This window comes from Xiphophorus hellerii, chromosome 16, assembly GCF_003331165.1.
Source record: "Xiphophorus hellerii strain 12219 chromosome 16, Xiphophorus_hellerii-4.1, whole genome shotgun sequence".
Lineage (NCBI taxonomy): Eukaryota > Metazoa > Chordata > Actinopteri > Cyprinodontiformes > Poeciliidae > Xiphophorus > Xiphophorus hellerii.
This window is the reverse complement of record NC_045687.1, coordinates 13,007,406-13,023,547: the sequence shown is the minus strand read 5'-3', so window position 1 is coordinate 13,023,547 and position 16,142 is coordinate 13,007,406. Positions and strand designations below refer to the sequence as shown.

General features: G+C 42.4%; 1 protein-coding gene across 2 annotated transcripts; it reads left to right on the top strand.

Annotated features, from left to right (window-relative positions):
- The first annotated feature begins 217 nt into the window (after window positions 1–217).
- On the top strand, window positions 218–16,124 carry gprc5ba (G protein-coupled receptor, class C, group 5, member Ba). Of its 2 annotated transcripts, none has more exons than XM_032586913.1 (4): window positions 218–832; window positions 9,443–10,469; window positions 10,680–10,825; window positions 12,068–16,124. In XM_032586913.1, the coding sequence occupies exons 2-4, from the start codon at window positions 9,443–9,445 to the stop codon at window positions 12,110–12,112; spliced, it is 1,218 nt and encodes a 405-aa protein (XP_032442804.1). In that variant the 5' UTR covers window positions 218–832; the 3' UTR covers window positions 12,113–16,124. The 2 variants fall into 2 exon arrangements, with proteins under 2 accessions (XP_032442804.1, XP_032442805.1); XM_032586914.1 differs by having other exon boundaries at window positions 219–832; window positions 10,680–10,801.
- The last annotated feature ends 18 nt before the right edge of the window (window positions 16,125–16,142 follow it).

Here is a 16,142-nt window from a genome sequence, read left to right as displayed (position 1 = left end):
TAAGAAATTGGATTCCAATGAAATCTATTATGAAAAAAGTTCGAGAGTTACGTATATTTTTGAAAGGCTACGGTGGCGTTCGGTGGAAATTCAACAGCGTCCACACTTTATTAGTCTTAAAAACAACAGCTTTAGGAGCTGTCTCCCCGTCTCCAGCTGGGAGGTAACCTATAAGCTGAACACATGCCAGTAAACAAGTCCTTTATCAGAGTGAGGCGGTTTAACAGGGAAAGGACAGAGAGAAGTCCGCGCTGAGGGTGTGGAGAGATGTCACTTTCCGTGCGTGTGTGCGCGCTTGGCTGCGTGGCGGGATTACCATTACGCACGTTATGCGGAGCGCTGTTTTGGTGATGCGTTCAGTCGGGAGAGGTGCAGCGGGGAGCTGCGAGCGTCAAACCGGAGACTCAGCGGCAGATTCAGCAAAATAACCGGAGAGAGAAGGAGGAGGGGCACGGTTTGTTATGGGGGGAATTTTCACTCATTTTCAATCCCTCTATCCTGGAGAAGATGCGCACCGTTAAACAAAGGATTTAGTTTTTTTTCTTCTTCTTTGTAAGGATACGGAACCTGTCTTGTATTTTAACCCTGACACACTCTCCGGTTCGGACTTGCATCAATGCTTGTTTTGGCTCTGAGGACCGCGGACACTGGCTGAATCTCCGGGCACTCGTCTGCTTCGGAGTCCATGTGGAGCGGTAGAGGAGCATCAAACGCAGCGAACTGAACTAAGTCCGAAATGTGACATTTTTTAAAATAATATTCAGCATCCAATCAAACCTGGCGACTGTGACTCCCTCTTTATACTAGATCACATCTGTTTACATCGATCAAGGTAGGTGCTGAACGTAGAATGCTGATTGATTTAGTCGTGGGGGTGGGGGAGCAGTGTGGACATCCGTGCGCCTGGTTTATTTAGAGGTCTGTGTTTTAAATGTCCTGAAGAAGATCTGATTTTATTTGGAATCCGGTTGCTGTGTCGTAAATAAGATAAGAGCCGGATCAGTTGCAGTATTTGGGGGAGAAAAACGGGGATGTCTATGCACCAAATGCAAGGAGGTGTGTGACGCGGAAAAGCTGTATGGACACACATGCTCTTGCTCTTAATGGTGCATTTAACAAAACAAACAAAAAAAAACTCAACACAAATCTGTTTAGAGCTCCAGTCGATGTTTTTTGCACATTTTTTTCTCACGGAGATAAAGGCGCCTGTGTCTTTTGGCTGCGCCTCCATTTTCATCACACACTAAGGGGGAGGAAAGGGGGTTTCAGGGGTGTCAATCACTTCTCTATTCTCCAGCTTTGAGGTTGGATACCATTCCCTATTTTTGGATCACACACAGTCACGCACCTCAATAACAATGGCTCATAGCTGCTGCTGTCCCCCCACCCCCTCAAACAAACACACTCTTCTGGAACCCCCAGGGACCCTCCCATGTGGCCTTTATTGTTAAACGAGATGGGGGGGTGAAGAGAAAAGGAAAGAAAAGAAAAAAAAATAGCTTACTCTAAATGTTTGATTGCCTTTAGCTGCTTTTGCAGGTCAGCTAAAACCAAAAGGGAGACACCTTGGGATGTGTTCCTCCCAGCTCTGCACATAAGAGTCTAATTTGACTGAGGCATTTTGTATGGAAATGGATGTTAGACTTTCTGTAGTCAATATATAACATAGGAGCCTGTTGTCAGTGCAGGACTTGCTCTCCAAAAACTCCTAGGCCTTTTTTTTTTTTTTTTTTTTTTTTTTTTTTACAGTGTTCTGTTTTCCCTCATGAATCAATATTCAGCTGAGTGGAGCTGTTTATTCTCAGACTGTGCATTCATCAGTTAGTTAGCCCCCTCTTGGGAAAAGATGACACGACCATGTCCTCTGGGCTGAAGCCATATGTACCCATATGAAGAGGAGCTTACTACACAGTGTATTCATTCTCCCATTTTGCAACGTTAAACTTCCATGTGTTTTATTGGGTTTTATATGTGATAACTCAAGGTAATGTATCAGATATCCACGAAGTGGTAAAAAAAATGATACATGCTTCTTAAATTTATTTATTTTATAGAAATTGTTGTGCTGTGCATATGCACTCAGCCTTGAGAGTCAAGAATCTTTTTTTGCTTCAATTTCAGCTGTAACTTGTTTGTGCCGGTCATTACCAACTTTGCACATATAGAGACAAGTTCTGGCACATTTTTGTGCAAAATACTGTAGATCAGTCAGACTGGTTAAAGAGTGTCTCTGAATGAACATGAACTTGAAAGTCCTGTCGCTATCCTCTTCCATCCATTTACAAACACAATTTCTGACTGGCTTCCTTTCAACAATGGCTTTCTTCAAACCAGATTTGTGGATGCAATGTCAATATATTCTTCCGTATGAGCTATGGACCTCTGCAGCTCCTCCAAGGTGATCTATTTCTGCATTTCACTGTATGTAGAGCTGAAACTCTTTTGGGGTTGGTCTTCAACAGCTTCGCACTGAAATCTCAAATTAGCTCAAGTTATGTCCGATTGGACGTAATACATATGAGAATATACATTTTTAACTCTTGTCACATATTCCCAGTGGATTTAAGTCTGGACATGGACTAGGCTATAATCTATACCCTTTCATTGTATCTCTGGCTATAAGTTCAGAGCTGTTGTTCTGCTGGAAGGTAAACCTGCGCCTTAGCGTCAGGTTTTCTGTGATCTCTAATAAGTACGATAGTCCTATTTGCTTGGCTCAATCCGTCTTCACAGCTTTCCTGTCCGTGCTGACTGGGAGCTGCTGGTAACTTCAATTTCCTGAGGGAGTCTTCCCAAGGGATCAATAAAGTACAAGTCTAAGTCTAAAAGCACTTCCACAGTGAGCTTGTTTCATTGTAAGCATAGTATGTGCTGGGTGATGTGTTTGGTCTCATTTGATTCCTTCTTTCACATGTATGCTCATCCAACAGAAAGACTGTGGCAAAATGTAAATTGAACTTCTGATGATTTTATTTTAACAATGGCTTCCTTCTTGGCCATAATCTGTAAAGATTATCTTAACTGACCTCTGGATCTCTGCGGCTTCACCAGAGTTACCAAGAGTCTATCAACTGATTCTTTTATTAATGCTCTTCTTGCCTGTCAGTTTAGATGGACACCTGTGTCTTTGTAGGTTTGCAGTTTTACATTTTCAAATGATGGATTGAACAGAGCTGTCTGAGTTGTTCAGAGCTTGAAATATTGATTTATAACCTAACCCTGTTTTAAACCTCTCCATGCTATAATTCAACGTTCAGTAATGAAACTAGCCCTTACAAAACATCTGTATTTATTGTGAGATAAAATTACACACTGTGACTTCTGAAGGTGATTGACTGACTAGGGGAATCAGAGTACATGCTTAGGATTTTTTTTATATATATAGTTAGAAAAACATTTATAATTTTTCATAAAATTACAATAAACAGCATTCATGGATTATAAAGGAACCTGATGTGTAAAATGTCCCTTTTGTAAGGAACTGCTTGTATATGTGCGTTTATAAGGTCAGGTTGTGTTGGAACTTCGCTGCTTCATCTCTCATGTATGCATTTGTGTTCATGCCCCCACTCCCTCTTCCAACACACATACACACGCATGCGCACACATGTACACCAACACATGCACGCCCACCCCTGTACAAGCACCCCCACACACACCCCCTCATGCTCACGGCAAGTGGCTCACTCCAATTCCTCCTCTGAGCATCCGGCTGTTCCTCGCTCCTCCTGCTCCTCCTGCTCCTCTGATCACTATCGTGCTCTCAAACCCAATCTGATCCCCTCCTACCCCCCGCCACCAGCCCACCACTCATCCTCTTTCCGGATGTCAATCTATAATTGAAGATGCTTAATCATATTGCAGTGAAGCAGAACACATGACACCGGAGCTGTGCATGCTCAGGATACACTTTTTTGCGTGCCATCACATCCGACCAGTCATCCCATACTGTATCTGTTATGATGATAGAAAAGGAGGGAGGGGGTGAGAGGGTGGACGTGTAACACTGGCTCTGCTAATTGCGAAGTCAATTAGCATATGGTCTTGCTGTAAGCCCAGTCACATGATAATGAGGCATAATTAGGGGGACCAGGGATCTTTGAGGAGGCAGGGGATGAATATGTGCACTGACAGTTTCCATAAAATGGCTCCCAAGAGGTTGGAAATATCTCATTCTTTTTAAGAGTGCATTTAATCATCTGTTGCTTTTCTCCTTTCAGATTTTTTTTTTTTACTGAACCTTATTTTCCAGGCTCCTTCTACATTTAAAAGCAGCTTTGCATCCAAATGTTACAAAACTCAGCAATTATGTCTTGGTAAAAAAAGAAAAAAATCCGTGGGAAAGGTCCACAATTGCTCACACCTACATTCACTTTAAAAGCACCAGTTAACCAAGTGAGCATATTTTGGGAATGTGGGAGGAAACAGTAGTACTCAGAGGAAACCTACGCATGCAGAGAGTAAAACTGCACATGAGATTGGAGCCTGGAACAATCGGCAGCCTAAACTTCTGTATCAAGAACTCATCTGTTTTCATTTACCTTAAGATTATTAAAAGTACAATTATGCACCTTTAGGGCACCTGTCCAGGGCATAAAAACAAAAGATAACTTCCTTCAACAGGCAGAATCATTAAAAGGTCCCCACTCTCCAAAAGTAGCTAATGTGTACTGCAGAAAATTTGGAGAAAAATTATTTGGAGAAACCCCCAGAAAGATTATAATGGAAGCCTGGGAGTTATTACATACACTGTAGATACTGCTCTTCATTTAATGAATCATTTTGGAGCAATTAGCAGGGAGCATTTATTAAATTGGTTTAAGTAAATTAGACTTTTTTTATAATTAATCATCCCTCAATGGCTGTTTCACTTAGAAGGCAAACTAGACATGCTTTTTTTGAATGGTGATTCAGAGGCAGTAAACACAACTTCACTCCTGGAAGAAGTCAAAAAAGCTTAGCACAAAACTAATGGTCTGATTTTATTTATGATTAATTTGTGAGCTAATAACTCGGCCCTACATCTGAGTAAGTGGCCGTCTGGTCGAATACTTGCACATTTTTAGAAACTCTGATATTTTGTGCGTTGCTGAAATAATCTGGCCAAAACTGCTGCAGAACAGAAAGACACGAAGCAAGTCGTTAAAATGCAATAATCGTTCTGATCGTTGCCACACTAATTAGACAGCATCTGGCTGTGTGTTGCGTCTGATAATTATAGGAGTCTGTAATTGTTCTGGACCGCTTGACTCATCGCCTCCCCACCCAACCCCCCATCCTTCTCTGTCCAGCCTGGAGCTCGTCTGAATGACTGCAGTGCTGCACATTTGTCCTCTCACGCCTGTATTCCTGTTCAGTGCTGCAAAGAATGCATGGTGCATTCGCATCACAATGGGGATTTGTGTTTCAACTATGCATGTTGTCCTCATGAGGACATGTAATGCATGCAACCAAACCTGCAGCATGCAAACAGAGGCATGTTGGACATGCATGCAGCACGCATGCAAGCTTGCAACCTTGTGAGGTGCAGAATAAAGGAGCTCAGTGCCGCCCGGCTGTTTGCACTTGCAGCAGAACTGGCTGGAGCTGGATCCTTCCTGAATTACATAAGAAAAAGAACGAATAAAGACAAGTGGAAGGAAGTAGAGGAGGAGGAAGGACCACAAGGATCTAAGATGGAAGAAAGGGGAAGATGAAGAGTGTTCAGAGGTCTTTTTTAAATGAGTAGTGTTTTGAAGGAGGAGGGGCACGGAAGTCTAGCAGAACAGAGAATTTGAAATGGAGAACAGAAATGGCTCCAGAAAGGAACATGTATGGCGAGGCAGAAGGCCATCTAGGATGAGCAGGCTATATCATCCTTCCTTTTAACACGACTCACTAATATGAAAGAAATATGAGGACTTAAGTAGCATATGTGCTGCATGTGCATGTCACGCTTAACATGTGGGATTTTACACATGCATGTGCAGCTGATGGCGTTCATGTGACCGCGCGTGTGTGTGGCCTGTGGTGGCTTCCGGCTCACAGGTTCTGCCAAGTCCCACTCAAAAAGCAGCCAGTGCAACCATCTGTGCGAGAGGGAGTGATGCGGCAGGAGGACGAGTGAGTGGAAAAGCCACTAGTGTACAGGACACAAGCCTCAGCCTCTAGTTGTGCATCTGTCTTGACTACGTGGCTTTATTGCCTCTGTCATTGGAGCGAGACAAAGAAGGTGATGAAGATACAATAAGGAAGGAGTGAGCTTTTTCCCCATTTCTGCCCTTTGCGGCTCTATCTCTGTAATTTAGAGACAAGAAAGACTAATCAGATGTGATGTGCCACATTTATGTATAAATTTTATTGTGCATAAATCTGTGCTTAAAAGCTTTGACTGATGATGGATTAATAATAAGTGGTTTCGAGTTGATGCAGTATTGCAGAAGGATGACAGAAGGAAAAGGGGGAGTTTTGAACCTTAAGTGATAATCATGTACACAAATACATGCATGCAACTTGAACTGTTAGGCCTGCTGGGGCTTCCTGGGAAGTTCACTTGAAAACAACAGCTGCCTGTTCAAAATAGATGTAGGGGCACAAATAGCTAAAGCTTATAAATAAATATGGAGGAGTTGAAGTGCAGTGGAAGTAATAAAGAACAATTTCAGTGAAGCCATTAAGTCAAAAAGTAGAAATCTAATCTTCGAACCAGTTTTTTAATTTTTTTTCCAATTGTGGATGTGCATTTCAAAAATATTACAATATGGTTTCATGATTTAACCACAGTAGATATGTAGAGACGCTCGCCATGCCACCACTGGTATCTGGTATCTGTGATCAACACCCAGAAGAGTGTACCAGTAAAGATGTTAGTTCTCATTGACTAAATGGATTGTTCAAGGTAAAAACAACAATGATGAATGAATTATTGATTAATTATTTCTAAGCACGGGATTTTTTCACATAGAAATATAATAAAGTATAAGTTTAAATTCTTCCACAATTTGCCTTGTAAGACCATGAATGATTCATTTAATTTAACCTTTATTGCACGTTACTAGGCATACTACATTTACAACTGGCTTACAGTTTCTTGTAGTTTAGTAAATCAACCAATCACATGCAATGCATTTAGGCATCTGGATGTGGTGAAGATTTTTAAAACCCAGCATCTGGATGAGAGAGAAAGCAGATTTAATGAATGTGGCATGGCTGTTGGTGCCAGACAGGCTGGTTCGAATGCTTCATAAACTGCTTGTCTGCTGGGGTTGCCAGGCACAACTGTGTTTTGGGTTTCCATAGAATGGTCTGGAAGAGAGGAAAATATCTAGAAAACAGCAGGTGACCTTGTGGGTGTCAAGCGAAGAAGAGAATGGACAGAGTGGAAATGTAAGTGTAGCTCAAATAACCACCGATTACAACCAAGTCAGAATCACATCTATGAATTCACAACATGTAAAAAGATAGATGGGCAACAGGAGCAGAAGAGCAAACCCTTTTTGCTAAAAAAAAGGAAATGTGGGCTAAATTTATACATTATTACTTGATTTATAAAACAACAGATAAAAAACACTGGGTGGCCAAATGAGTCTAAACTAGCTGTACCATTCAAATGGTACGTTCAGAACTTGGGGGGGGAAACAACATGTAAGAATTCATCCATTTTGTTGTGTATCAACAGTTCGGGCCAGTGGTGGCGGTATAATGGTGTAGTGGATATTTGTTTTGCAAACTTTGGGCCCCTTGTTACCAACTAACCATTCTTTAGACATCATTAAATATCTCAAAGAGGTTTCTTGAACATGGTGGTGTGCTCACTGTACTCTGTGTCCTTCAACTTGGTCACATCTTAATGGAAAAGGAAATTCCCATAATTGGTGTCAAGCCAAGAAATCTGCAGGAACTGTAAATGGTTTGTACTTGTATGGCACCTTCCAGAGCATCACACTGCATTCAGTCACGTACACATTCACACACTGATTGTGCCACTCAGGGCAGAGCAAGGCACATGAAAGGCAGGTGAATTATGCAAAGAACAGGGATAGACCCGGCAATCCACCGATTGTGGGACGAACTCCTACCACTATCGCTGTCCTTTGTGATGCCATCATATCCATAGGGTCAAAAATCTCTGACACATTGATAAAACATCGATATACCTTGAAGAATTGAGTCAGACCTGAAGGAAAAAGTGAGTCCAACCCAAAATTATCAAAATATACTTCATGTAGAGGCTGGTATTGCACAGGTATTTGTTTCACCTCTGGTTTTGTAATTTTGGGGTTTGTCTTCTTCTTGCAGTCTCTCCATTATAGCAAAGTATTAGTCTGTATAAATGACATGCAGGCCTGCATGTGACCAGACTGTTTATTTGATCCTGAAACCCCCCCAGCAGTCTGCCTGCGTAACCCACTCTGACTCACTGACACTGGGAGTGGGAATATGAAGCTCGGGATATCCAGTGTCCTTTGTGTGGTATGCAAATACTGCAGTAGTCTATTTGTGGATTACATTTCTCATGCCAAAGTTACATCTCCCTGAAACAAACAATTGAAAGTTTATCTACAAGCATAGAAAAGAGCAGAAAATACTTTTTGAAAGCTGACTGTTTAGCTCACAAAGAATGCCAGGACACTTTGTGACAGCAACCTGCCAAGAGGATATGTTCATCTGTCTGGTGTTGTGGTGCTGTTCAACACACATCAGCCTTCTACAAAACACACAGTGTGTCAGGTGCGACGACAGCACAGATCTTCTCTACAACGCCAACAATTAAATGGAAAAACTCAGTATGTGTGTGAATGTGTGTGGTAAGAACAATAATCCTGACAGAGGGCAAAATGGTAGATGGACAGCACTGATGTTGCACACTTCAAAAAGTACTAACAAGTACTTGTATTTTTGCTCCAGGTGGGATGTTCTTGTGTGTAGTGCATTATGCAGCGTCTCACACCTTGCAAGAAGCCTGATAGTGAGTCACAATCTTTTCAGTGTATCTGTATTTTTTTCATGGAAATATTCATGAAGTTGCAGCTCTTGTTTTCCCAGTGTTGTAGCTGTTCAGACTCAAGTCTTACATGGTGAACAGGCTGAAGCCAGCAGATCTGAGCTCCACTTGCACTCTAAGAGTTGCTATTTTTGTCTAAAGCTGTAGAAATATTTTAAAAGAAAAATGGCCACAACCTTCCACCGGTGAAACAGAATACATAGTTGGTTTGTGTGTTCAGAGAAGCTTTAGTCATTCACCTAGCATAAACTTTGGTCCTTTGTTCCATTTCTAAAACACAGCAGAAGCCAATTGTCTGCTTTGTTTCAAGGACAGACGATTGCTGTGGGAATGACTGACGGCTCTGCTATAATGGCTCACCAACTTTTGTGACTCATGACCCTTTTCCTGTCTCCACTTTCTGCCCTCATGCTCTGCATCATCTTCCTGTCCATCCTCACTTCTGTTCACCTCTCAAAGATGGCGTTCCCACCTGTGGTCCTCCTGCTGCTGGCTGTTACTCATCATGCCCACGGTCAGAATCCGGCCGACTCCGAGGCTCTCCCAAGAGGCTGCGGCTGGGGTCTCGTGCGACCCTACACTCTCCTGTGCGACCTGGAATCCATCTGGGGTGTAGCTGTCGAATCTGTGGCTGCTGGTGGGACACTGGCGGCCATCCTACTCTCTCTGGTCCTGCTGTGTCGTCTGCGCCACATCAGTGAAGCAGAGAAGCGCAGTGGCGTAGGGCCCATTCTTCTCCTGCTCCTTGGGATACTTGGCTTGTTCGGCCTCAGTTTTGCCTACCTGATCGAGCAGGATGAGTCTCTCTGTCTGATCCGTAGGGCTTTGTGGGGTCTCCTTTTCGCTGTCTGCTTCTCCTGCCTGTTGGTTCAGGGGGTTCGTCTGCGCAGGCTCGGCCGAGAACGGCGAAGCCCCGGCGGATGTGCTCTAACAGGTCTGGCATTAGGTCTGAGTGCCGTGCAGGGCATCATTGCCGCTGAGTGGCTACTTCTGACCGTACTGAGGGAAGGTAGAGCAGCCTGTCAGTACATGCCTTTGGACTTCTCATTAGCCTGCAGCTATGTACTAGCTCTGCTTCTCGCTGCCCTTACTGCCGCCTCCTTGGCCCTGTGTGGAAAAACACGTCAGTGGCGCTGCAATGCTGTCTGGCTGCTGGTGACATGCCTACTGTCATTGCTGCTGTGGGTGGCCTGGGTGGGCTTCTACCTGTATGGTAACGACTGGCTCGGCAGGTCCCCAGAGTGGAACGACCCCGCACTGGCGATAGCTTTGGTGGCTCAGGGCTGGCTCCTGCTGATCTTCCATGCTATTCCCGAATCCCACATCTGCTTGAGACCCCCACCACAACCCACCGCCCCAGACTACTTTGACACATCCCAGAACTCAACACGGATGAGGGAGACGAGCTTTGATGAAGACATCCCTCTGTCTCACCGGCAGTTTGTGGAGAACCAGGGCTATGGATACAACGACGAGAACACAGCAGGTACACTACCGTTCAATATTCTAGAGAGCATCATTTGTGTGGGCAGCTTGTAGGACGAATGTAGGCCAAAGTGAAAAATGAAACTCCAGGAAAGGTTTGCCTGAGAGCCTAGAAATAGGTGTTGGAGGAAAATTTCTGTTGCGTAGGAAGTGTTTCAGGAGGAAAAGCAAAGTGATGAGTCAAAATGAGTAATCTGTGTTCCCCTCTTAGGCTTGAGGAGTGGTGGCAATGCCGGCCAACATAACAGTAACACGGGTGCCAGGCCCAGTGCTCCCTTCCGCAGCAACGTCTACCAGCCCACAGAGATGACCATGATCCTGAACGGGGGAGCGGTGAGTACATCTTCCCAGTCACAGGTACACGCCGCTTACACGCCGCTGTTACACTCCATCACGCCGACCAGACTGCATGTACGTTAGTTCCTTATGGATCATGCGTCATTGCACAAGGAGAGAGAGGTGTGTGCCTGCATGCTCATGTCTCTGCAAATGCATGGACTGGTTTGGTCGCTCATCACTCAAACTCACAAAGTGATTTGTGTGAGTGATTGTGAGGGAGCCTCAGTGTCTTTAACTCGCCCATAAATTTTATTTATTTGTTGAGTGATACAACTGCCTGCTGGACTGTAACGTCAAGAGGAGTGTACATCCTGGCTGGCAGAGGATGACCACTTTCATAGATGATTTTACGTTTAGTCCAAAATTATTCAAACCCTGGCAGGTTCAGGTTCAGAGAAATCTTTATAATTTTTTTTAAATGCGTTTCTTTTTATTTGAAGTAATATTCAAATTTGGATTTGTCCAGTCAGAGAGCAGATTTAAGTTTTGACAAAGAATCTGTGGTAGGAGCTAAAGATTAGGGTGATGGCAAGGAGCCCTTCCAATCTCAAAGACTTGGAGCTCATCACCAAAGATAAATTGTCAAAACACCAGTGGAAATAATACAAAAAGTCAGTTCACAGCTACAAGAAGAATTTGATAGCTAAGGGTCTGAGAACTTTCACAAGCAATATTTTTGACAAAATGTATACAAGAGTGCTTTAAATTTTTTGACATTTAAACTCCTTCTGCTTTGCTTATTCTTTGAGAAATACCCGTCTTGTTTCCTATCAGAAACCAAGTTCTTAGTTGACAAAAATAATTTAAAATCCAAATCTGCCAGTGGTTTGAATAATTTGGGATTTAACTATAGGTTCCCTACACAACAGCGCTATAACAGAAATCCTACATCATTAGCCTAACTATTGTTTAACTAGTTTGCATAATATTACTAATTAATGCATTAGGATTACTGATTTTACTGATTTAACCTGCTTTGCATTAAGGAATATAAATTCATGTTTGCTAACAAATATTTTATGATGTGCAAAAAAGAAAAAAGAAAATCACTTAAATTAATGATAAATTCAAAATCAAAGATTACATTCAACAAGCCTTTAGTTAAACCCAAATATTCTTTAGTCTTTGGCAAAGTTCCCGTCTAAAACTTTAAGCTAGTGTAACGAACCAGGGGAAATATAGCATTTAGCAAAACATATTTGACTACATGATGTTTCTAGGCTGTTTATCATTTACACGCCAATTTCATTTCATCCACAGGTGCCATCTGCCCCTCCCACTTACACTGGCAGGCAGCTGTGGTGAACAAGAGGAAAGACGATGTTTGATGGAAAATGGCGAGAAGAAGAGGACGGAGGGAGGAAGGGGTCCAGGACTGTCTGGGTGGGGCAGGCATCTAGTTGGACTGGACTTTAGGCTTGTGTGCCTGCAGGGCCCTTTCATGTACAGACTTTATCACTGACTGTGTGCCAAACAATTATGGAATGAATGCGAGTGAGACTGAGAGAGGGTAGCATATGGAGGACAGAGCTAAAACTTTTCTAGTCAATAAGTATTTATGGAAGAGTTGCAAAACGTGAACTGAAATGTGTCCAGTATGATAGTGGCCAAACAGAACTCACAATATTATCGGAAATTATTATTATTATTATTATTATTACAATACATTATCTCTCTTTTTTGGTATGATTGGTTCCGTTGACACTCCAGCACTGCAGGCATCTTTGAAAACTGTGAAAGCAAACTTCGTCCTGTTCTAGCTCTTATCCTGTCAGGTGCAATGTTTTTCTGCTTTACGGTGCTGGCATTGAAGCGGAAACCTTTAACTCTGTCCTCCATCCATTCACACTGTAAGGGTTGAGCCAGAGTGCCGCTCTCTTAAAAACAAGTCACCCTCTGTTGGTGTCTATATACGGGAATGAGTGTGTTTGTGTGATCTGTACAGCTCTCACACTCCAAACCCTCCTTCTCCTCCTCCTTTGGACTGTTAGCCCTGGCCTTTTCCCCTCCTCTTCCCTGCACTGTCTGTGACTACAACACATAACTCTCCTCACCTTGCGTCATCATCCCACTTGCATGGACACATTGCGAATACAAACTGTGAAGCCTGAATATAAAGGGGACAGTTACATGAAGTGAGCACAGACACGACAAAAGTAAATCTGGAGGGCCTTACCCATCATGCTGCTATTGAACCGCTACTAGAGATTTAAAAAAAAAAAAAAGCAGAGCGGATCGTGATTGGACAAGGAAGGCGTCAGTCGTCAGCAGGGGAGGTGCAGCTTTGGGAATCTGGGTCAGACTTCTGCACTCTCCACGCATCTCCGGTGGCCAGTGGCGGATGGAAGCAGCCAGGAGAAACCGTCACATTAGATCAGCAGGAAGCGGAGCGAGGAAATGAATCGGCCTCTTGCTCCCGGTTCCTCTGTCTGTGTTTGTGTGCATACTGTATGTGAGTTTTGTGATTTCGTGAGGGTTCACAAGTTGTTTTCTGGTGCTAAAATTCTTTGCAGTGAGGTATAGAAATGACAGGAACAACGCCGGTGTGGATCCACTCGTCAAAGAACAAGTGACAGACTATATTTAGAGCTGCTTCTGCTGTGTGGAGATCTTATGGAGTCTCAGAGAGATCAGGTTTACACTGTGTGGCGGAAAGAAGAGGATCAAATGCAGAAGAAGATGCAGGAGGGGGCATATAGAGAGGGATGGTGTTGAGGCCAGATCTTCTTCAGTCACTCTCAAATCTATATGAGAAAACAGCCTTCCAGTCTCTATGTGTGCATGATGTGGGAGCCTCTCCTCCTCCTCCTCTTCCTCCTCCTCCTCCTCCTCCTCACTTTCTCCCAGTCTCTCATAGCTTAAGTCCCTATGCCAAGAAGAACTCCATGTTTCACTGGAGTCTCTGTTTTACACGCTTTCCCTACATCATGACACCAGCTCTGTTTCACCTGAGAAACTGTGTACATAGTAGTGCTGTAATGCTTTGCTTGCTCGTTTACATTTTTTTCTCCTTTTTATTTTAATGATAGGCTGAGTTTAGACACGGGTCATGCACTGGAGAACTGATTTTAATTTGGATTAACTTGCTTGCTTTGTGTTCATGCTCTGCCTTGTTTTCATATGCTTTTATTTCTCTTGCTGGTGTCTTTAATTTTTTTCTTTTAGCTAGAGTTTTGAAAATGTTTTTGCCAACACTAGATGTGCTTGTATTTTTTTCCTTTTGGACTATTGTTCATGAATATTTTGCAATTCATTTAAAGGGATTTATGTTGGTTGTACCTACTGATCGCTGTTTTTATTTTCAGAAAAAAATGATAATAGCTGTGAATAACTTTGGCACTTCATGCAGTAAACAAAGACTATTTTTATGAAACTTGGAGCAGAGCAGGATGGGTCGACCACACTAAATAATACAGTCCCTTGCAGAAGTATTTTTATTCCCTGAACATTTTTCACAGTTAGTCAAAATGTAACCGTAAACTTAAAACATATTTTATTGTCAAATCACAGCATATGACTGACCAACATAAAGCAAAGACAACTGAGATGGGGAAAGATACATGTTATTAATTATATATTTATGAAAGATTTTCAAAAACTGTAAATAGTGGCATGCATTTGCATACTTGAGTCAGGGTCGGGTTAGTCTATTGGAGCCTCTACGATTTTCCTCCAGTATTCTATTTCCACATAATGATATAGTGCTGTGTTTCACAGTGGAGATGGTGTGTTCAAGGTGATGTCCAGTATTAGTTTTCCGCTATATTCAGCATTTTCCATGTAGGCTTAAAATCCCTATTTTGGTCTAATCTCTTCTGATAAGATTAAATGTCTTTTTTTTTCTTGTCAATTAAAGGCCAACAAATTCTGACACCTGAGTTGAGGATCTCTGCAGCACCTCCAGAGTAACATACTGTATATGGTATTATTTAAAAACCTATGATTGATCATTGATCTGTCTGGTGCATTCATGTTGTGAGACCTTCATAAAACAGCTGGTCTTATATTCATTTTAAATTGGACTCTATTTTAATTTGGTGGATTCTGCACTGAACCTTTTTAGGGAGGACTAAATACAAATGTATGCGACATCTTTCTGAATTTTATTTGTAAAATAATTTGAAAGCCAGGCATAAATTTCCTTTACTTTACAACTAAGCACTACTTTGTGTTTGTCTGTTAGATAAAATCCCAAAGGGAATACATAAATGTTTGTGGTTGTAATGTGAAAGTTCAGGGAGTATAAATAATTTTGCAAGGCACTGTAAGATCACCAAAAGACATGGTAATGATATCTGAACTTGCATCAGCCCTGAGCTAAGAAAAGTTTGGGGGGTTAGCCCCTGACTGCTGCTGTACGTTTATGTCTCAAACTATGGCTACTCTAAAACAGGACGACTACTTGCAGGCCAGCTTCATACCCAGACACAGCTTGTCCTCTCAGCCTGAGCCGTGTCTGGGCCAATCCTGGTCAGAAACAGATCAGTGCAAGGAGAAGAGTCCTCAGGGGTTTTCATGGTCACCAGTACATTTCTCACAATCGAGGAGGGATGTTTGAGTTCTCATGATGTTTTCACTCGGTGTGGATTACAAAAAAAGGAAGAATAACAACATGTTGTGACTTTGTAGATTTTGCACTCGTCAACTACCTATCTGTGCATGCTTAATCACCATTTCTACATATAAGATCTTTCTCAGACGTACTTTTCAATACTAACTATTTATGTAACGGTCATGTGACAGCAATCATACTTTCAGTGTATATCAGAAGACACACTTAATGTCTGTGCTTTGGAAAACACAAAAGCAAGCTGCTTGTTGTGAAGTAAAGAGATTAAAATCAGAGGTCGGTCCAACATAGAGTGATTCCCAATGAAGGAAACAACATGCCATCTTCAGTGGACCTAAGAATACTTTCCTCTGCTTGGGTTTGAAGACTTAAAGGTTTTTAAAAAAGAGAATCGTCTGACTGATATTGTCTCTGTGTTACAAATCAAGTAGACTGTGGTGAAATTTGCACAAAACTTCTATGTTGAGTTTGTTGTCCCTGGGCAGCCTATCTGAACAACACCCCACCCTCCTGGGCTTTCCTCTCCCGATTCTTCTTGCCTTCAGACTGTTCTAGCAGGGCAGCTGACAGGGGCAATATTGGTTTTCACAGCTATGACTGTGCAGTGATGAGGCATGCATATGTATAGAAACTTGATTTCTTGATTAGAAAAAAAAAGAGAAAAAAAAGTAAAACAGTTAACTCCGTTGTTTCTGTAACCAATTCAGGACGAAAAAAGTTCAATAAAAGTGTCATGTTTGTAGTGAACTTTTACCTGGATATGGT